Genomic DNA, 22,829 nt, shown 5'->3' on the forward strand with positions numbered 1-22,829 from the left:
TGAGTTGATTCTTTATGTATTTAAATGTAGTTTAAATCTAGTTTAAAGTGCTTATATCCTATATATTCATGTTATTGGCATAATGTTTAAAAGTACATTTCAGTCATTGGCCACTTAAAGATTAAATATAGTTCATAGAGCTTTAGATACTCCTTAATCAGTGGTGGGATTCAAATAATTTAACAACCGGTTCTCTGTCCTAATGACCATCTGGGTAGGAGTGGCTCGATGGTCATGTGACTGGATGGGCGTGGCCAACTCAACATCACTCACATCGATGGGCGCTTTGCCTTAGCTGTTACATTGTAATAAGGGTTAACCAGAAAGACAGTTTCTGTAAGATTAGGCTAGAAACAACACCAGAATGTTTCCTTCCTGCCTTCCTTACAGGATTAGCCCTGTAAAGTGGGAAAAAACAAAATGAGATTTCTTCCAACAACCGGTTCTCCAAACTGCTTAGAAAGTTAACAACCGGTTCTCCCGAATAGGTGCGGAATGGCTGAATCCCACCATGTACCTTAATGGAAAATTAATTTAAAGAATAAATGGGTGGTAAACATGGTGGCCATTGCAGAAAAGTACAGATGCTCAGCTTTTTCTGTTTGATAAAATAAACAATGTATTTATTTATATTAAATCAACTTGCATTCCTCCTCAGTCCAGAGAAACAACTCTAGAAAGTCATATTTTGTAAATATGGAATTATGCCACTAACACTATTTCTGTGCATTGCTGTGGTTATATATGGTAACAATGCATAATATCTATCAGCTGCTATAGGGCACTTGTTAATTAGTAGTACCAGCTATTCAACCTGGCAGCAAATATTTGCATTTTTGAAGGTTCTAATTAAAGTTAGAAAGAGACAGAGAAAAAAAATCACATTACCCACTGTAAATTTTATCTCTTTTAGGAAGCCCGCAGAGGAAAATTCTCCATGAATGTACGTCACAATGATGATGACCGACCAAATCCCACTGGAGTTGCCATCATTGCTGAATGGGGAAGTAGCCATGATGCCTCACTTAGTCAATGGAGATGGAACACAGCAAGTCAGTATATTCTGAAAGTGGTGGCTTGGAATGTATATTTCTGCTATTTGTGACTTGTGCAATGATAGTTTATGTGTTTACTTAGAATCAAGGTGCATGGAATCATAGGAATAATGATAATAGTATTTAAGCTTTGTTAGTTGCGAAGTCGTGTCCATCCCATCGTGATCCCATGGACAACGTTCCGCAAAGCCTTCCTGTCCTCTACCATCCTCTGGAGTCCATTTAAGCTCACTCCTACTGCTTCAGTGACTCCATCCAGCCACCTCATTCTCTGTAGTCCCTTTCTTCTTTTGCTCTTAATCTTTCCCCGCATTAGGCTCTTCTCCAGTGAGTCCTTCCTTCTCATTAGGTGGCCAAAGTATTCGAGTCTCGTCTGCAGGATCTGGCTTTCTAAAGAGCAGTCAAGATTGATCTCTCTAGGACTGACCGGTTTGATCACCTTGTAGTCCAAGGGACTCGTAGGAGTCTTCTCCAGCACCATAGTTCAAAGGCCTCCACTTTTTGGGGCTCAGCCTTCCTTATGGTCCAACTTTCACATCCATACATTGCAACTGAGAAAACCTTGACTATATACACTTTTGTTGGCAGGGTAATGTCTCTGCTTTTTAGTATGCTGTCTAGATTTGTCATAGCTTTCCTCCCCAGGAACAAGCTTATATACCTAAATACAGCACTCTCTGGGCTATTTACAGTGTAAGCATTATTTTCATATTGCCCCCAACAATTTGGGTCCTCATTTTACTGACCTCAGAAGGATGGAATGTTAACCTTGAGCCTTGTCAGGATTGAACTCTAGACTATGGGCAGAGTTTGTCTGCAATACTGGACTTTAACCACTTTGCTTCCAAAGCTTAAAATAGATCTAATTCTTGAGGAAAAAAAGAGAGAGAACTTTAGTGTTATTATTTAATGCTTACTCTAAATTACTTTGTTCTGTGATAGGGCTCGAGACATGTAACATAAGATTCCCCAGAAAGTCTCACAGACAAGAGCTAATCTGACCAGAAGGGTAATTTTGGAATGGAAACTCCACCCCTGTTATATATGTGACAAAAGAGTGAGGCTTTGATGTGAGTACCACAATTGCCATCTTGCCCATTTTGGACCCCATCCTTCAAGGCACTGCTGACTCTTTGCTCAGTACCACTATTTATCTAATGGATTCATCATGTTGAGTTTCCTCAAAAGTCTATATGGCCTACTTGTCTAGAGAGATATAACCATTGTAGGACAAAACTAATTAAAAATGAAGCATGGGTGTGTCTGGCATTAAAGCAATCTTTTTAGAACATCTGTATCACATTTTCTCTCAAACAACAAGCAGTTTTCTAGTTAGACAATGGCAGATGGTCATTCCTCATTACACAGAGAAGATCAAAGGAGACATACTCAATGAGTCAAGCTTCAAAATCTCTGATCATAATATTGGTTGTATTGCATAATCATCAAGTAATACAGAAACTGTTGAGGGATTTGCTATAATTGTGGCATGAATGAGACTCAAACTGCTCCATTTAAAGATAGCATATTCTTCAGTCTTTTTTTACTGTAATAATACTTGAGATGGCATGAACTATCTTCCTCCCTCCCTCCCTCCCTCCTTCCTTATCATTTCCTGTTTGCATGGTAATTACCCAATTCTTACAAAAAGTATCAATGAAGCTTTGTTTGTAAATTGAAAAACTAAGTCATCATAACACTACTAGCAGTAGCATTTTTTTTTCAATTTATGTGCAATGTGGATCTGCAGATGAAGATCTCTTCTGTATTGAGTTACGCCTGCATATGAAAAATAGCATGGAAAGAAGGGGCAGCTTCCGTATTTTTATATTTGCCTTTTTGGGGGGTGGGGGAGGGAGGAAACTTTCTGAATTTGGAGAAAGCATTCACTGGGTGTAACTGCAATCTGTAAATTTTGATGGTCTGGAGAAAGGATTATAGCTGGAATTGCATTCCCCTTATCTACAAAGATTTGGAACCAGATAATTCATACCTGCTCAGGGTATTCTTAGTAAAATTCCTAGGTGGATTCTAGAATCTCTTCAATTAAAGTTTGGCTGGAAATATTGCAAGAATGGGCCTTTAATTTTCCTTGTTTGCCACAGCATCTTTTTTTTAAAGTTTTCAAGAAAGTGTTTCATCTTAAAGGCTAATTACAACTTTCACAACAATATGTATTATCTTTGGAGATGAAGCAGGAAGGCAGAGAAGAAGGGGAAAATACCCATTTTAATTCACCATTTTGAAAATTAACACCAGTCTGAAAGCTTTTCCAGAATGCAAAAAGAGGGGGGAGAGTTTGGGAAAAGTTGAGAAATAAATCTTATGAGCAAAGATTGCTTACCACCAAGACATTCTCAGTCACTGTGTATAAACAAAAGGCAAGCAGAATTCAACCCAGTGTTATTTGTCCCAGATGGAGTTCTAAAGTTGGCTGTATCTCCAACACTGATGTCATGGTGCACTAACAAAATTCTGAGGGAGAGGCGTATATAGCAACCATTTTATTCCTGTGTGATTGGTGTGGGAGGAAAGGGCTGAGACTGGAAAATGTGTTTCATGTTGTTGTTTCCCAGCCTCCTCTCTTTTCTCCTGTGGAGAATCGTGATCACAAATGTGGCTCTTGATGCCAGGGAAGAAACTACATTGAAGAGTAGGATATCTTGGTGGGGTTTTTTTGTTTACAAATTTGTTTTGCTTTCTTCTATGTCCTGCATACATGGCTGGATATGGCCAAGAGATTCCTAATAGCTTAGTATGTGAATATTTGAGGGACAAGTAAGCTGCTAATCCTATTTTATAAAATATCCGTTAAAAAAAGATGCAATGATTGCTACACTGGTACACAACATGTCTTTGTAGCTATTTCTCCTTCTTTTCAATAGAGCAAGAAGATGGCATTCTGACCTAGCAGACCTCAAATAGAACATTATTCAGTTTTCAGGTTTAACAACTGCTAAGAGGGTATGCTGGAAATCCAAGCCATATAATATCGTGACTGTAAGGCCCTGATGTTAGTGGTGTGAACTGGAGTGTGTGTGTGTGTGTGTGTGTGTGTGTGTGTGTGTGTGTGTGTGTGTTTGTAGGGAACACCACAAACCACATTTAAGCATACAAGGGATTTGGGGGCAACTGCCAGAGCTTTATTATCTAGATAGTGTCTGTCAAAGTTTGCTGTGTAAATTCAAATCCAGAAGCACAGACAGAAAACTGATGCAGCAGAATTCACATAACTTCTTTATATACATAAGAATAGATGAATACATGTACAATACCAACAGGTGATCCTGCCAAGTTGATGTATTTGCAGGCAGCTTGACTTCATATCCAACTTGATTTTTTAAAAAAAATATATATTAAAAATTAATACGAATGCTGCAAAGCAAATCATCAACTTCAAATATGGGTATTTATTTCCAAAATGCTTCATAAGCTCTCTGAGAGTCTGCTTGGAGAGTTAATAGCCAACCTTCAGAGTGCTAATGACCAGATGACTGTAAAGAATCCTTCCATCTTCCTCCAGTTGTCTTTTGGAAAACCACCTTTGGGACAGCCATGACCTGGATGATTGAGAATCTCCATAGACATACTTTCACAGGCTGCTTATTCTGTAGCATGATGGGCCTCTTATGAAGAACCTTTATTGTTGATGTTGTGTTTTATCCTTTCCTTTGAGGAAAGTGGCAGGAAACATTCCATAATCAGGAGTGTGGGTTGCCTGATTATACTGTTGGAACAAAATCATGTTCTTAGCTTCATATTTCTGCTTAAAAATGATGACTTTAGCTTTTGAGAACAGTGGTGTTTTCCACCAGACTGGCAGAATTTTAAAAAAAAGTTCCTGCAAAGGAAATTTAAAGATAGAAATTATGCATAGATTCCCCTCTTAAAGAGAGAGGTCTTGGTGGAAACAACCCAAAAGTGGGAACAAGCAAAGAGAAATCTGCACAAAAATAGCCCCCCCACCCTTAAAAGCTTCAGGGCCTATAAAGGACCATTAATCTTGAAGACACAATTTGCATTCAGTTTGGGGGCAGTGTGACTTCTATAGATCCATTAATTATAAGTGATTTAATGGTTGAGGTTGGATGTTTTCTTTTGCCATAGTCTATTTGCCATGTTGCTCTTTGCAGATTTTTATATTTTGTGATTCTTACTAAAAGTGTATGAACAGTAACCCATGATTCGTCAGCATATTAGCTATAGCACTTAGACTTATATACCACTTTACAGTGCTTCGCAGCCCTTTCTAAGCGGTTTACAGAGTCAGCATATTGCCCCCACAATCTGGGTCCTCACTTTTCCGGAAAAGATGGAAGGCTGAGTCAACTTTGAGACTGTTAGGATCGAACTCCTGACAGTCATCAGAATTAGCTTGCAATACTGCAGTGTAACCTGTGGTGGGTTCCTACCAGTTTGGCCAAACCGATAGTGGTTTGGCGGCCTGGGTCGCTGGAACCGCCAGCCATGCCTCCGAACTGGTTCTCCCGGCAGCACTGTAGCCGCTGCCGTCTTGTTTTTTGCTTCTGCGCAGAGCAATTTTTATTGCATTGCGCATGCGCACACAGCATGCATTAAGCATGCACACACGTATGAAATGTCCATCCAGCGCCCACATGCCACACACCCATGAGCAAACCAGCAGTAGTGACTGCCGGAACCCACCCTTGAATGTTTGGAAATGTTTATTCCATTTGTATGCCGCCCTATTCCCAAGGGGCTCAGGGCGGCTAACAAACAAGGTTGGGGGGGGGGGAATACAAACAACAGAACAAAAGACAAAACAAGTTAAAAACAAAACAAGAGTCGCAACAATTCAAGTGGGGCTGGGAATTCATCAACCCCAGGCCTGCCGGAACAGCCAGGTCTTAATGGCTTTGCGGAAAGCCTGAAGCGTGGTGAGGGTCTGGATCTCCACGGGGAGATTGTTCCAGAGGGCCGGAGCAGCCACAGAGAAGGCCCTCCCCCGAGGGGTCGACAGTCGACATTGGCTAGCAAACGGAGGAGGCCTAATCTGTGGGACCTAATTGGTCGTAACCACCATGGCTGTTTCCTTTCATTTGAAATTCAGATTGAAGCTCTGTTTCTCATTTTGAGACCCTCAGGTTTGCCAAGACTATGACTCCCAAAATTGTTAGCCAACATGATCAATAGGATGGCAGTTCTAGAAGATACAATTCCAATACAGCTAGGAGAAATAATTTATAAGCTTGCATAAAAATGCATCTATGAATAGATTTCATTATGATAGAATAATAAGAGGGACGTATCATCAAATTTATTAGCATCCTTTATACATCACAATGAAACAAATAAGCTACTTTTTTTGATGGGACCTGGTCCTCTCGGCAGCACTTTGGAAGGATGGTAAATTTTTTTGCATCTTTTGTCAGGGGAAATTGAGCATTAAGATGCTGAAGCTAGTCCACTGTCTTGAGGTGACTCTAGATTATTGTCTGGTTGCTATAGTAACTCAGCAGGCCTGAATCATGGAAGAGGTAAACACTTTGAAAAGGCAAAAAAATCCTTATTTTCCATCACTGGTGCCAGGAGTAACTAACCTCTTCCAGGAGACACTTTTAATCTCGGGCAAAATGCATATCCTGTATCAGTAAGTTAAAGGTAAAGGTAAATGTTCTCCTCGCAGATTTGTGCTAGTCATTCCCCACTCTAGGGGGCAGTGCTCATATCCGTTTCAAAGCTAAAGACCCAGCACTGTCCAAAGACGTCTCGTGGTCTTGTGGCTGGCATGACTAAATGTCGAAAGCACACAGAACGCTGTTACCTTCCACCAAAGATCGTTCCTATTTTTCTACTTGCATTTTTACATGCTTTCTAACTGCTAGATTGGCAGAAGCTAGGACAAGTAGCGGGAGCTCACTCCGTTATGTGGCACTAGGGATTCGAACCTCCAAACTGCCGACCTTTTGGATCGACAAGCTCAGCATCTTAGCCACTAAGCCACAGCATCCCTATATAAGTAAGTTAGTAGTAGGCTAACGTTTCAAAATCATGTGATTCCACTGAGACAGATGTGAGCTTTCATACAGTTTACATATTTTCAATACTTATTGAACAACCAAACATTGATTAAATAAACTAAGCCTATGGAGAGAAAGGAAACCAAAGGAAAAATGATCTATACAAGAGGAATCTAATCCTTAAACGTCTAATTCAACGTCTAAAACACGGAGAAACATATTGCTCTATTTTTCCTCATTTTTAGAATACTAAAATACTAAAACATTTCAAGAAAATACTAAAACGTTTCAAGAAAATTGGATAGGAAACACATATCTTGATTCTGTTCGTGAACACTGGAGGATTAATACAGCTCATCTTTAAGGAATGAACCCTTTGTGGAATTGGCAGATTGAAGATGGCCTCGTGCCAAAGGGGTGGTGGCAGCAGCAGCGTGAAGTCAATTTTGATTTCTAGAAAGCAGACTTCGGGCTTCATTTCTGGAAATCCTACAGTCTGAATGCTATTGAAATGCCACGTAACTTAAAGAACATGTGCCTTTAAAGAGCAGAACTCTGTCTGATCTTCTCGGTTCTATCACTGTGTTTTGAAGTGCCGTGTCTTTATTTAAAGGAAACAATGGTCCTTGTGAATAATTCATAGGCCTTTCCCAGGCTGTGAGACAGATGTCTCTAACTGCTGATTGAACTAAGATTGCAGATAGATTGCCTTTTATCAGGATATTTTTCCCCTTCCTGGAATTCAAATCCTGATCGCTTCGCTGTCGTTGTGTCTTTTAATGAGTAACTTTGCTGCAGATCCACGCTAGCATTTTCTCTTCCTAAAACTTATAATTTAGCCATAATAGTAAGCTATGGCAGAATTATAGTGATTTGAAAGCTGATATAATCTCTAACATTTTTGTTTTGTTTTAACTTACTAAACTTTTTGTTTCTAGCTCCAAAAAAGGGTTCTTCGCTTTGATAATTGGGTAAGGGTCAATGGATTTAAAGCTAGTAAAACATCTACTACAACAGCTAATATATCCCAAATGTGTTTCAAGATTTTTAAAGAGGAGGAAGTTAGGAGGAATAAATTATCCATTTAGTTCAGTCAACCAAGAATGTAGGTGAGGTACAGTAAAAAAACAACAACACATTATTAGCAATATCATGATCATAATGAGGTTGGAGGAGATTGCAGTGATCTATATATTAGAATTGAGCGCCTTAAATTGAGTGACCAAGTTCATATTTGCTCTGAAGTCTGAGAACGTATTAAAACATATACTCAGAGCAGTAGAGTGGTGTTCTGACCTAGGCTTCCCAAGATCACGAGGAAGACTTCTCGTCCTGATAAAGCATCTTTTAATTAGGTTAAAGGGAATTCCTCTCCAGCAAAGTCCCAGAAATCAGTCTTTCATTTCGCAGGCCTTTATCAGGCTTGGCGTGAGTGTTGCCAGGCCAATATCTTCCAAACGCCACGCTGTAGCAGCAATTACTTGGCAAGAAGTCAGGAACATTTCATTTTCATTTCATTTTATTTGTCTTGTATGCCGCCCACTCCCGGAGGACTCCGGGCGGCTCACAACAGACAAGGGAAGGGGGATAAATAGACAAAGACAGCTCTGCGCATGCGCACATTGGGAACAGGCTCCAGCTGTTCTTCTGCCCCACTGATCTCCGACTCCGAAGGCAGCTGATAACTGTCAGATGGCCCTGGCCCCATCTCTGCCTCCGATGTAGAGCACTTGTCATTGTCTTCCCCAGACTCCAGGACTGGCCCCTGTGTCTCCTCAGCCTCCTCACTTTCTGAGTCTGCTACCAGCTCCGCTGGCTGCTGGCAGGCCACCGCAAGTGATTAAGGCATTGAAGGAATTTCCATCGAGTTGATTTATGACCATAACTGAACATGGAATTATGGTTGTAAATCATGCCAGTTATTAAGAGGTCACCAAATAATCATGCCTGATTTTATGACCTTTTTGCAAGTGAATCCATTATCTGCAATGGGTGGGTGTTTTTTTTTCTTTTCTGGAAACTGGGAGATGTTTTTTGTTTTTGGCTGAAAACTGCCAAAATATCTAAATCATGATTATGTGACTGTGGGACGTTTCAGATGGCTATAATGGGGCTGATTGCTGAGTACTCAAAATGTGATTAAATGACCATGGGAGGAAGAGCTCAGAAATTCAAATCCAAATCATAAATAGCCAGCAAAGGCCCTTCATAATTTTGAATGGTCGCTAAACAGTCGGTTGTAAGTAGACTACCTGTAATCCAGTTTTTAAAAACTTCACTCATATATAGAAAATGTTGCCTGGAATGGCGTCAAACTGTGTGGCTTTCAATAAAGTATAGTAAGTGTTTCTGTTTCTAAGATCTCATTTCCAAATGTTTAAGCAATGTTTAAGTGTTCCTTATTCCATTTGCTCAGAGAAAGTCAGAAGACAGAGAAATATTTTTTAAAGAATCTAGAGAGATGTGCAATATATGTATCTATCTCCATTTTCTACTGCACCTTTTTATTGATGGATTGATGTTAACTGACCAATCCTTTGAAGGGGGAAATGCCAGACTCTAAAATTGGGACTTATTGTATGCCTTGAACATTTTGCTCTGAGAATTCTGGGACAAGAGTGGTGTTTCCTTTTCATCTGTTTGATTTAAAAAGGAAAAGAAAAATGAAATGAAATGATTACCTTTCCAGGTACCCTGTCTGTTCCATTCTTCTCCATGTTTCATCTGCTAAGAATCAAGCCAGCTCCTAACTTTTAGACCAGGGGTTTCAAACTCAAGTAGTCACGTGACATATCATGACTTTTCCCCCTTTTGCGAAACCGGGGATGGGCGTGGCCAGCGCGTGATGCATCGAGCCCAGCTACGAATTTGACACCCTTGTGTTAGACCATCTGTGGCTCACTCGGTGTGGTTTTGTTTCTTGGTGGTTCAGATTAGGCTAAACTTTGAATTTCTTTTTAATGAAATTATAATTTTTTGTTTATAACAAAACTAATCTTAAGTCTGTTCAGGGGTGGACTTCAAAAATTTTAGCAAGGGGTTCTCTGCCCGGTTGCTGGGTGGGTGTGGCCATAGTGGGCGTGGGCTAGTCAGCCTCCTGCACCATGGCAGGGGGGGCATTTTTGCCCTCCCTGGCCCCAGGGGTATAACTCAAGTCTCTGGGAGGGCAAAAACAGCCTTCCAAGGCTCTGGAAGCCCTCTGGAGACCAGAAACAGGCCAGTTTCCGGCCTTCCCAAACTTCCGGTAGTCCTGTTTTTCTCCCTCCCTGAGCCTCTGCATGCGCCCTGCACTTATCTGCATCCAAAATGGGCCACATGGGGACTCCTGGGAGGGGAGGGGTGGGGTGGGCAGCGCCAGACAGGAGTGGGATTTGGGGGTTCTCTGAACTGCACAGAATCTTAGCTCGAGGTTCTCCCGAATGCCTGCAGAGCCCCATCTCTGTTCCTTCAGGAGGCCAGCGAGTATCACACTTTCATTCTCAAAGCAACCTAAATAACTCTTGCAGGATTCTGAGCTTGGCCACTATAATTTTTAGGATATGATCCTTTCAGATTCTAAAATAAATGTAACCAAACTGGTTACATGATGACATGATAAGGATTCTGTTGGCCGCTGAGCTCTATAATATGCATCATTAAAGATGTTAAAATATAGTTTTTCCCATTTGTGTTTGGTAGCAGTCTATAGAGGAAGATGTCATATCTGTTGAAACTCGCTTTTGATATATATAATTGTTTATATATAATAATAAATAATAACTCTGCTTTTTATTTTACTTCTAAGTTTTAGTTTGCTCTTGACTCTCATTTTAATGTTTTGTTAATTCATTTATATGCTTTTATTATGTAAAGTGTTTTTTACATATGCATATTTATATATTTTACATATATGTGTTTATTATTATGCTGTTGTAAACCACCAAAGTGACTTGGTTGAGCTGGTTGGTGAAGAAATTTAATAAATTAAAACAAAATATCACAATAGTTTCTGTGCGATAGAAAATAAAACGACCATTATGAAAGCTCCTTACTTCCCCAAATGTCTTTCCATCATTGCTGAACCAGGAAGCAGTGCACATGATGGATGTAATTTTTCCCCTATGGGTATAGTAGAGATAGTTATGTTTTTAATATGTACTCCCTCGCTTCCAATTCCAGGCTGACATCTTGAAATAAACTAAAGGATGCTTTTCAGGCATTGTGAGCTGGGATGGAGCATTGAAGAGTTGGTGGAAATGTTCCTACAGCCGACTCTTGCCAATTTATTTATCAGGAACTGAAGCATGATGCTGGACGTGGTATATGTTAAGTCCCCAGACTTTTCCATTTAAATATCATCTGCCAGCAATCATCCCTTACATTTCATGAATTACCTTTGCTTTTCCTGTAGCTTTTCATTATACATCTTATTGTCAATATTCATTGTACTTTACTTCCCAACAAGAAAAGAAGGTGAATTCTTTTCCTGAAGTTATTGTCTAAAATTGGACACGAGGGAGGTAGGAGTTAGGTTAATCTTTATTTTAGCTGTATATTTCTAGTGGCGTTGGTCTGGGGACTAACAACATATGTGGAAGGGCTGCACTTAAGCCTTTTTTAAATTAGAATTTACTTGAGAGACCGCCTACTACCGATCACCTCCACACGACCCATTAGATCCCATCGTTTAGGCCTCCTCCGAATTCCATCCGCTTGCCAATGCCGACTGGCCACCATGCGGAGGAGAGCCTTCTTGGTGGTTGCCCCGACCCAATGGAACGATCTCCCCGTGGAGCTTCGTACCCTCACCACCCTCCAGACCTTCCGCACAGCCCTTAGAATCTGGCTATCCCGTCAGGCCTGGGGCTAAAGATTGTGTCCCGCCCGAATGGTATGAATGTTGCGTTTTAATTATGTACTGTCTATTTGTAAAAGTCTGTTTCCCCCTTCCTTTTTGATTGTGAGCCGCCCTGAGTCCCCCCAGGGAAAAGGGCGGCATACAAATAAACACAAACTAAACTAAACTAAACTAGAAGAAAGGAGGGTGAGCAGAACTATGGAGGTTTCTAACATTAATCACATAGTGAGAAAATAAACCCCACCAAGCTAGAATCTGGATAATCAGACAAAAATTGCCATGATGACAGATCCAGAACAGACAAAGAGAATTCCTTTTCCATGCAAGGCATAGTTCAGTGATCACAAGATACAATAATGGCTAAAAGGAGGCATTAAATAAACCTATGGAAGGTAAAATGATCTGTAGCTGCTGTTCATATTGACTAGATGCTAGTTCCAAAATCAGAGATAGCGTGTTTATGAATACCAATTTGTGCAGGTGTACAATTCATGTTAAAGGGTTTCAAATGACAGAGCTTGTGAAGAGCTAGACAGCTTCAAAATCTTGCCACCAGTCACAGGTGTCATTGCAGTCATTATTAGTAGATGTCACTTGGTCAGGTTTTTTTCATCCTCTATTTCAGTGATCACCAACTGGTGGCCCATGGCCATGGACCACTGGTGGTCTGCGAGAAAGTGTTGGTGGTCTGCAGAAAAATCTGTGCATTTTCTATATTGCACTAAATCAGGGATCCTCAAACTACGGCCCATGAGCTGGATACAGCCCGCTGAAGCAATTACTCCCACTTGCTGATGGGATGGGGTCCTTCAGGCACTTAGCTTGGATGCCTGTTAGTAGATCCAGGCCCTTCCCTCCCTCCCTCCCTCCCTGGGAGTCCAGGTGCTTCAGTGAGCAGTGTGCAAAACTTCAGCCGGACTCCTGGAAAAACAGAGTTTACAAGGGGCTGACCCAGGCTACAAGACAAACATTCATTCTTGGCCGTATTTGAGATTCCTAGCTGCAATGGGCAGCAAACGTAGGGTTGACCCCGGGCGCTTCTCTCCACTAACAGGCAGCCAAGCTAAGTGCCTGAAGGACCCCATCCCATCACTAATTCATATTAGTGGTCCACGGGATTTAAAATTATGAATTTAGTGGTTCCTGAGGTCTGAAAGGTTGGTGACCCCTGCTCTATTTGTCTCAGCCAATAAAGACTAGAGGTTGTTTGTATATGGCTATCATGGCTAACAGTATCCAGAAGAAGAGGAATTTGGATGTATCCTGCATGAGGGATGGCCAAAAGAATTATATTGAGAACTTGGATAAGTGATATTGTTCCAGATGTTAAGAAACAGCTTTGGGGATGTTTAACTTATCTGTCTTGAAAAAGGCAACATTGTCTACTAATCAAAGGGTGAAGCAACACATTCTACTTTGGTTGAAATAGTAACATTATTTTATTATATTGTTCTTACCTTACCATAAAAGTCAGTGGTATAATCAGTGATTATTGATTAATTTAATACAAGTGGTAGATTTTTTTCTCTTTCCTTAGTCTTTTACTTATCCTTCTTCTTTATAATTTTCTTTGTAATTTAAGGAATATTTTGTTTATTTTTTAGTGTATTGTATCTACATTTTGCATTGCTTCTGAACTAAAATAAAAAAATAAAAAATGAATTGATTCACTTATAATATCTGAATGCTTAGAACCCCTTAGAATTTGTTGTTCATTCACTAAGTTGTGTCTGACTCTTTGTGACTCCATGGACCACCTGCTCCCCTGTTCTCCTTGTCTCCCAGAGTTCCCAAATTCATGTTCATCCCATCAATGACACCAACTAACTATCCTCTGCCTTCTCCTTCTCCCTTTGCCTTCAATCAGTGGTGGGATTCAAAAAGTTTTACTGCCAGTTCTGTGGGCATAGCTTTGTGGGCATGGTGTGGCTTTGTGAGCATGGTACGGGAAGGTTACTGCAAAATCCTCATTCCCGCCCCACCCCAACGGAGCTTTTTTCCAGCTCCGTTCCCCTGTTCAGGGCAACAAAAGAAGATCAGCTGGGAGGCAGCAGGGGCGGGGCCAGCCTATTTGCCAGTTCTCTGAACTACTCAAAATTTCCGCTACCGGTTCTCCAGAACTGGTCAGAATTGGTTGAATATCACTCCACCTTCAATCTTTCCCAACATCATCTCTTTTCCAATGAGTTCTCTTTTCTCATTAAGTGACCAAAGTATTTGAGCATCACCCCAGCTCCCCATGGTTCTAGTATGACCCAATCACATTGGTTGAAGCAATGTGGATCTCAAGATGGTTTTTGCTTTCTTATGTAGTATTACAGTTAAGAGAGTTGGGTTAAGACAATCCAAACTGAAACTCCTACATTTTTTGAAGTTTGGGCCAGTCATTGTCTAACATGGCCTTTGTGAGAATTAAATAGTGGAGAAAAGAACAATTTACCCCTCCTTCTAGGTTTTGTGGATGAGAGGGACAATGGGAAGTTCCAAACTATTTTCTACTCCATTATTTTCCCCTTAAACAAGAAAATCCCAACCATTAAATATTTTTCATAGCAGAGAAAACTCATTGATATATTTTCTTACTCTCCCATCTTGCTGATATAATAACAGAACAGAATAACATAGTTGGAAGGGACCTGGGAGGTCTTCTAATTCAATCCACTGCTTGGGCAGTAAATCCCGTACCTTTTCAGACAAATGGTGGTCCAATCTGTTCTTAAAAATGTCCAGTTTTGGAGCACCCACAACTTCTGAAGGAAAGCCATTCCACTGATTATTTGTTCTAACTGTCAGAAAATTTTGCTTTAGTTCTAGGATGGTCCTCTACTTGAATAGTTTCCATCCATTGCTTCTTGTCTTGCCTTCAGGTGCTTTGGCCAATAGGTTGACCCACACTTTTTTGTAGCAGCCCCTTAGATATTGGAATGCTGCTATATAGTCCTTCTTTTCATTAAACTAGACATACTCAGTTCCAGCAACTGTTCTTCATATGCTTTAGCCTGCACTCCCCTAATGAGCACCCCAGATGTGGATAAACTGTAGGATGATATAATGGTGTTTATCCTTGTCTTCTTTTTAATGCCTTTCCTAAATAATTCATAATGTTTTGTCTTTTCCGTGGCATGATGTATTTTTTTTCCAGTCTCCTTCCTCTTTTCATTCTAATAAGTTGATAGCTTACAAAGACCCTTTCAGTTGGAATGCACCCCCCCCCCCCAGGATGATTAATTTATTTTGCGGGCTGATAAGATTGCTGCTCTGCTCCATTCTGCAGTCCGTCTCACTATGTTCAGTGAATCTTGTCTCTCTATAATAGTTTTCTATGGATGTGACTTTGAAGAGGGAAATATGCCTTTTCTACTTTTAAGTCAGCTCATCTGGAATAAATTTTATTTATTTATTTGAAACATTTGCGTGTCTTCGCTCCTTGGAGTTGGGTTGATGCATATGCAAATAGAATGACTTAGCCAACTGAATGTTGTCCTATACCAGTGATGGGCAACCTTTTTGGCGTGGTGTGTCAAAAATCGGCAAAAAATCGAGCATAACTCGCATTGTGTGTCACTTCGACAAAAACATAATTTTGCTCAATTTATAGTTTAAACTACAAAAATGTATAATTGCAATATATAATTGTATTTAATAAACCAAAAACAAATTATTTAACATACCTGCTTAGTAACTTCTTTGTTCATCAGTCGATTTGTTTGTATGTTGCCCTTGATATTATTGAACTTGTTTGGGGTGCCGTGAACCAGGGCTGTGGAGTCGGCTGCTTCCAGCTCCACGTCCTCATCAACATGCCGCTCCAGCCCGCCCCTGCTATGAATATTCCTAGTGACGCGAGGGCAAAGAATATGAATATTCATAGCGGGGGCGGGCCGGAGCGGCATGTTGATGAGGACATGGAGCTGGAAGCAGCAGACTCCACAGCCCTGCCGTGAACTGAGATAAGTGAGGGGGAGGGCGAATTCTTTAACTAACTCCGCTGTTCCCTGCTGTGGTGCGGTCGTAACCGACAGTCCCAGGAGTAGACTCTCTGTGCCGGCCTGACTGGAGAGAGGCGCGCACTGTTCCCGCGCTCCTCTCCTGCGGGTCCTCCCTCGCCGCGCTGATGACGTGTGTGCGCACAGCACGCACGCCTTACCAGCAGCCCCTGCGCTCAGAAAGGAGCGGCGGGGATACAGTAAGTGAGTGTGGGCGGGGGAGATCACACGTCCCGCGCCCCCGTTCCTCCAGCACAGATTCTTTCATCCTCGGCGGCCGTGCAGGAGCTGAGGATGAATCGCATGAAATCCTGTGCGTGTCACCCCAAATGGCTACGCGTGTCAGCACTGACACGCGTGTCATAGGTTCGCCATCACTGTCCTATACCATGAAACAATGACATTGACAATAAAATGAAGAGGAGCTAAAAGTAAACAGCCTAGATATCTTATAATTTAAAATGGCCAAAGAAGTAGCAGCCTTATACTCAAATTCAGGAGTATCAAACTCCAGACCTGCATGGATATGGCCAGGGGTGGGATTCTACCGGTTCGAACCGGTTCGGGTGAATTGGTAGCTCCAACTATCATCTGATGAAGCGGACAGAATCCAAGGGGAATCATCTTGATTTGGTTTCAGAAATTATTTGGTTAAACGGTGACAGTTGTGTAGAGCTGGATCAGCATTTTTTGTTGATGATGATTTCATCGGCACCATTTTCTTGGCTGGGATTGTTTACATTTTTATTTGTTTTTGGTCATGAGCAATTTGGGCTTGGCAGATCATAGCAGGTTTTGTATTTCGACTTATTAAAATATATTTTGCTTTAAAATGGTATTCTTCAGTGAGTTTTCCCTTTGAGCCTCTTTTATAAGTAGACTTTTGTAGATATCAAATGAATATTTGGGCTCCTTTTAAAGAATATGTTTGCTTTTCTATTGTAGGTTTAAATAAAACTTAATTTAAAGGATTGCGAGTTGTATAATCATATTTTGGGATTCCATTTATCTAGTTTCTTTTTTTCTGAAAAAACTTTTCTTTGCCATACTGTGAACTGTGCAGCTAAACTGAAATATTTTGAAGATTTTCATGTTAGTCTCTTTCTCTTTTTTTTCCTGGGGCAGGTCATTTTTGTTCAAGTTAATCCAGGTGAAACTTTTACCATAAGGGGTGAAGATGGAACTCTTCAGTGCATTCAAGGTAAGGAAGATTTTGAAGGACAACAATTTTGTTTCATGCTTCATTTTCTTGAGTGTTCATTTGTGATATTGATAATGAATTCCTGTCGACATTGACCCACAAAGCTCAACTATATTAAAGGTTTTCACCTTGCAGAATGCTGAAAAAACTATCTGGATAATCTGCAGCTCATATAGGTACACATTTTTTTTGAGCCTTGCCTTTTTGTTTTGAACCTAATAGCTTAAATCATTTTCCAACATCCATTCAACAAATTATGATATCTAAGACAATGGAAGACATCCGGAAAGAAAATTTTTAGTGTTACGGATTTGCACTATAACACAAGATTTTTTTTAAAAAGAAATCAGATTTTTACAGGCAGAGGCTAGAAAGAAAACTGTTGAGATAGCCTAATTCTGATTTTGAAACATCATGTATAGGAGATTAACTTTTGGAACTTTTTTTCTTTCTCTTAGTTGTGTCGCTATCACCTTGAATTTTCTGTTGTGTGTCCTGCCCTTGTTTAAACAGACCAGATACCTCATGGATGGGTCTGACTCTGTCTGCAATTTGTTGTTTCAGAAACCCTTTGAAGTCTTTGATTCTCTATCATATTGTGGTAGTGATATAGAAGTCACAACAAGGGGTAGTGGGATGGATTTTTTTTTAAAGAAAGAACAATCTAAATGAAGCTGGGGGTTATATTGACTCAGAGTTAAAGTAAGTACAATAATTCACACATATCAGTACATTTTGGGAGGGTAACCCAAAGCATAGCATGAAAAGTCTCCATTTAAGCATGGCATTCTATATTGAAGTGTTTTGATTTAGGCTTAGTGTAGCCTGTAATACACACATTGTAGTCAGCAGTCCATTGTTTACAGCCAGGGTACAAAAGGTTTGGCCCGAATTGATAGAGCAATATTTCCAGACCTCTTCCATTTGGGGATTTGAAGGATTTAAAGAAATACACCTTCTGTTTAAGTAGCCAATGAAGTCATGAATCCCTCCATTCTTCCCTTTTTGGTGTCTCCATCATCATCCTTGAGTTCCCCCCCTCTTTTTGCTGTTAATTAAAAAACAATAAACCGTAAATACTTTTTTTAAAAAATGAATCCCTCCATCCTTTAAAATATTAGGCTGCTTTTCCTTCCTTCCTTCCTTCCTTCCTTCCTTCCTTCCTTCCTTCCTTCCTTCCTTCCTTCCTTCCTTCCTTCCTTCCTATTTGGTATCAATTTGATATAGATACCTCATTCTCATTTCATTCCTTCAAACCTACCAAAGCTGCCCCTTTCCAAAACAAGGAAAAAATCCTGCAATGTAGGTAGGGCCATTAGTCTCTAGTGTAGTGATTTCTCTCTCCCATCTGTTGTTCCATTTTTTTTTAAAGAAATGGGTCAACATTTTTTTAATTCAGTTGGTGTAAAGGAGCTGTAATGCTGAAAAGGAGTTTTGGTACCACTGTTGTTGAATAATCATATTGGGAAGAAACCTGACAGGTTGTCAAGTCCAACTCTCTATACATTCTAGAAATAACTACACCATCACAGATGAGCCACAGGTGTAGTGAAGTGGTGTAGGGTTTCCTGCCTAAGCAGGAGGTTGGACTAGAAGACCTCCAAGTTCCCTTCCAATGCTGTTATTCTAGTCTGAAAGGTGCTTTTTCAAGAGGCAATGGGCTTTCTTTGTTTTTCTTTGAAGACTTTTCATTTCTCACCCAAGAAGCTTCTTCAGTTCTGACTGAACTGAAGACACTTTTTGGATGAGAAGCAAAAAGGGTTTTCAAGGAAGAATAAAGAAAGTCCAGCTGCCTCTTGAAAAAGCATCTTTTGGACAACCATGACCTGGATTGGATGACTGAGATTCTCCATAGGCATCCCTGATAGGTGATCACCGGGCCTCTGCTTGATAACGTACCCTCCACTGATGAAGGGAAAAAGCTAAAACTTACTGTATGCCCTTTCTCCCTCCCTCTCTTTTCCTCACAATCAATAAAATCTCATAATCATTATCATCATCAACAACAAAACTTTCACAAATTATTATAAAACAAAAGAGGTGGATTTAAAGTAGTCTGACCCCCATTGGAAGCAAGATGGTCCTTTGTTCAGAAGATGTTTACCCTTGATTTGTGATGTAGCAAGATATGCGAACCCACTCAAACTGACTTAGTTCCATAAGCTTTGATTTAAGGCAATGTGTGAGCTCACCAAGTGAAGTCTATATGGATAAAGTATTGGACAGAGAGTTCACATTTCAAATCTCCAGTCATCCATGCAATTTATAACTTGGCATTAATTGCTGTCAACCTTAACTTATCTCACAAAATTGTTGTGGGGATAAAAGGGATCAGGAAGCTGAAATGATATGTACAGCCCTAAATTCCTTAGGTGAAACATGGGATAAAAATATGCACTCAAGTAAAGACACTGCTTACTCTGTCTTCTATAGGGTAAGGAATGGCTGAAACTGAAAGAGGAGACCTTATCTTAGACCACCTAGGGAGCATATAATGTAGACAAAGTTTAAAACACAACTTCGGATTCACACTTTTAGTGACAGCGTAGAATTATAGGGCTTGGATGACTTTTGTTTCTAGTACAACTTGGGTTTTGTCCTTGAAAGGGACATGGAAAGCCAGAAAATAAATGTCAAGTTGGATTTTCCTTGCGTAGGCCACATGAAAGGTGTTTGGTCAATATATAATTCATGCTAAATGTTGAAAGAAAAGCACATTTGTACGGCTTGCTATAATGCAGAAACTCTTCAAGCTAAGCTTATGCTTGGGGGTGGGAGTTGAAATTGCTCCCTGTAACGTTGCCAGGTTCTGGGAGAGGTGATGCCCGCAGCCATGCATACTATGTGTGAATCATTCATGGTAAATAAATCTGCCCGACGGCTACGGGTTTTTTTTTTCCACATTCTTTTTTCCCCACTTTGCTTGAAGCCGGCAATCATGAAAGCAAGAAAACGAATCACTGCAGCGCCATATTATAAAAGGAGCAATTCACTCCTGACCTTCCAATAGCATCATTTCATAAAATGATTTTGGGTTTGGGTTTGCTTTTTTCATGTATTTGTAGGAAAAATGAAAAGAGGACTAATGAAGAGGACTAGTGCTTATGACTAACCTATTCATACCTGTCTAGTTCAGAAGAAGCAAGAGCCCTAGAAACTATTTGTGGTTTCACATGCTGTGTGTCCTTCCAAGGGGCTTTATGATTAAGACTTCGTATGTAGGTTCAGAAAATAATCGCCATTGGTTGGGTCAGTTCTGTTAGATAACTGCCGAGTGTCTTCTTAAAAAACATAAGTTGAAAGAAAAACACAGTTCTACGTAAGCTTCCATTGAAATGCCTTTCTTCCCCCTTGACTCTTGTTGCTTACTCTGATCCTTATCAGAGTTTTCTTTAGATGGCTTTCATGTCAAGATCTAAATCTTTCCAATCCTCCTTCTAAGCAATTATTCTTCCATCTTTGATGTCCAGCTGTATAACAGCCACCTGAAAATGTACATAACAACAGAACAACAAAGGTGGACAACAATCGGTGTGGCATTACAGTTCCTGCCCAGAGGCTATGCTGCCTTTTTGGGCCAGTCATCACACATCAAAGGCATCATTACTATGCTGTGGAAGTCTGGCAATTTGGTTATTTGTGTGCAGACATCTTATTACTCAGCTAAGTAGCATCATCCCTGTGAGTGAGTGAGTGAGTGAGTAAATGAATGAGTGAGTGAGTGAGCCAGTGCTGTTCTTCCCGTTTATATATATAATAGAGTGCCCTACCATTTTTTGGGGGTGGGGATGTGTGCTCTCCTCCTCTGTGGTTCCTTGAACAGAGTACTGTTTTCCACTTGATTGTTTGTCTTGATCATTTGGGTGTTGAGGGGATGAGTTCCTCGAAACAAGTCCAATTAAAGTATTGAAGCAGGCAAGAGACAATGGGTAGATGATTTCTTTTTATTGCTATTCTGATTTGCTTTTCTTTTTTAAATGTCTCTCTCCTTTCCTTTTTTAGATAGGTGAGATGACCAGAAGTTAGGTAGGATAGAGAGAAAACATCTTTTAATAAAGGGTGATTAAATTAAAAGTTAGAATAAGAGATAGAAATAAGAGAAGGGGAATATTAATGTATACATTTTATTTAATAAAATAAGAGCAATAACAAGCAAAAACATGGAATAATTGAATTAGACTGCAATTTAATATAAGTATGTATTATTATTAGAAATAAATAAGTTGGTGGAATGTAATAATTATGATTAATTTTATTACTTTTATTTGTATTAGAATGTGACACTAGGTGCCACACTGTTGATGCATTTATATGTTTATGAATATATATATATATATATATATATATATATATATATGTATGTATGTATGTATGTATGTATGTATGTATGTATGTATGTATGTATGTGTATAGGTATAGGTATAGGTATAGGTATAGGTATAGGCATAGGCATAGGCATAGGCATAGGCATAGGCATAGGCATAGGCATAGGCATAGGCATAGGCATAGGCATAGGCATAGGCATAGGCATATGCATATGTATATGTATATAAATAAACTAACTCCAAAATAACCAGGGAACTAACCCTGAGTTTCAAAGGTGCTTTTTTCAAGAGGCAACTGGACTTTCAAGTTTTTCTTTGAAGACATTTCGCTTCTCATCCAAGAAGCTTCTTCAGCTTCAAAGATTAACCCGAAGGTCCAGTTGCCTCTTGAAAAAAGCACCTTTGGCATAACCATGACCTGGAGAATCTTTATAGACAACTAACCCTGAACTGCTCTCTTCCATTGGATTATTGTACTTGACAATTTGGCCACACCCATCACGATAGCCCTTTTACTCCCTCCCCACAAATATTTACTTAAAGGTAGGGTAAAGGTTCCCCTTGCACATATGCACTAATTGTTCTTGACTGTAGGGGACCTGCTCATCTCTGTTTCAAAGCTGAAGAGCCAGCGCTGTCCGATGATGTCTCTGTAGTCATGTGGCTGGCGGGACTAAATGCTGAAGGCACACGGAACGCTGTTACCTTCCCACCAAAGGTGGTCCCTATTTTTCTACTTGCATTTTTTACATGCTTTCAAACTGCTAGGTTGGCAGAAGCTGGGACAAGTAACCGGAACTCACTCCATTACGTGCTAGGGATTCGAACCGCCGAAATGCTGAGCTTTCTGACTGACAAGCTCAGTGTCTTAGCCACTGAGCCACCGCATCCCTAAAATACTTACTTAACAACAGGCAAATAAATATGGTTGCTTTCTGCTACTCCCTCTCCTTCCCACTCCTTCCCTTTGGTCTTTTCATGAGCCTTCCCCCAAAAGCTTTAGGCAGAACTACCTACATTTTAATTTTGTTAGTTAAGATGGTTTTGCTGTCTTGTTGAGGCCCAGAGTCATTATGGGACACGAAGGTAATGATTTGCAGCAGGGTTCTTTCCCATATAATTATTGTTTAATTAAAAATACATATTTTTTTTAAAAAAATGCTGCAATCAGGTGAGCCAAGGAACTTTATGGATAACCTGTAGGCACATTGGCACCATGTTGACTATTCTCGTTCTGTACAAATCTGTCTCTTTCATTCCAAGTCCTGTCTCTATTGGTATCCCTAATTTTTTCCCTTTTAAAAAACCTTTTAAAAAACGGAACATGTTGTGCATACAGCTCCTATTCATGAACATGTGTTTAAGATTAGGAGGTTTCTGTATAGACTGTTTTTATTGAGTCTTTCTCTGTACTTGTTTTCAGTTCTCAGTCTTGAAAGCTGGT

General features: G+C 40.1%; 1 protein-coding gene across 1 annotated transcript in view; it reads left to right on the forward strand.

The window, feature by feature from the left end:
* Nucleotides 1-917: 917 nt before the first annotated feature.
* Nucleotides 918-22,829, forward strand: part of FNDC3B (fibronectin type III domain containing 3B) — a 237,807-nt gene continuing 215,895 nt past the window's right edge. Inside the window, 2 exon segments of the mRNA XM_032225081.1 lie at nucleotides 918-1,052; nucleotides 16,985-17,060. Of these exon segments, the coding sequence (XP_032080972.1) occupies nucleotides 942-1,052; nucleotides 16,985-17,060 (187 nt within the window). The 5' untranslated portion in view covers nucleotides 918-941.

This window comes from Thamnophis elegans, chromosome 10, assembly GCF_009769535.1.
Source record: "Thamnophis elegans isolate rThaEle1 chromosome 10, rThaEle1.pri, whole genome shotgun sequence".
NCBI classification, from domain to species: Eukaryota; Metazoa; Chordata; class Lepidosauria; order Squamata; family Colubridae; genus Thamnophis; species Thamnophis elegans.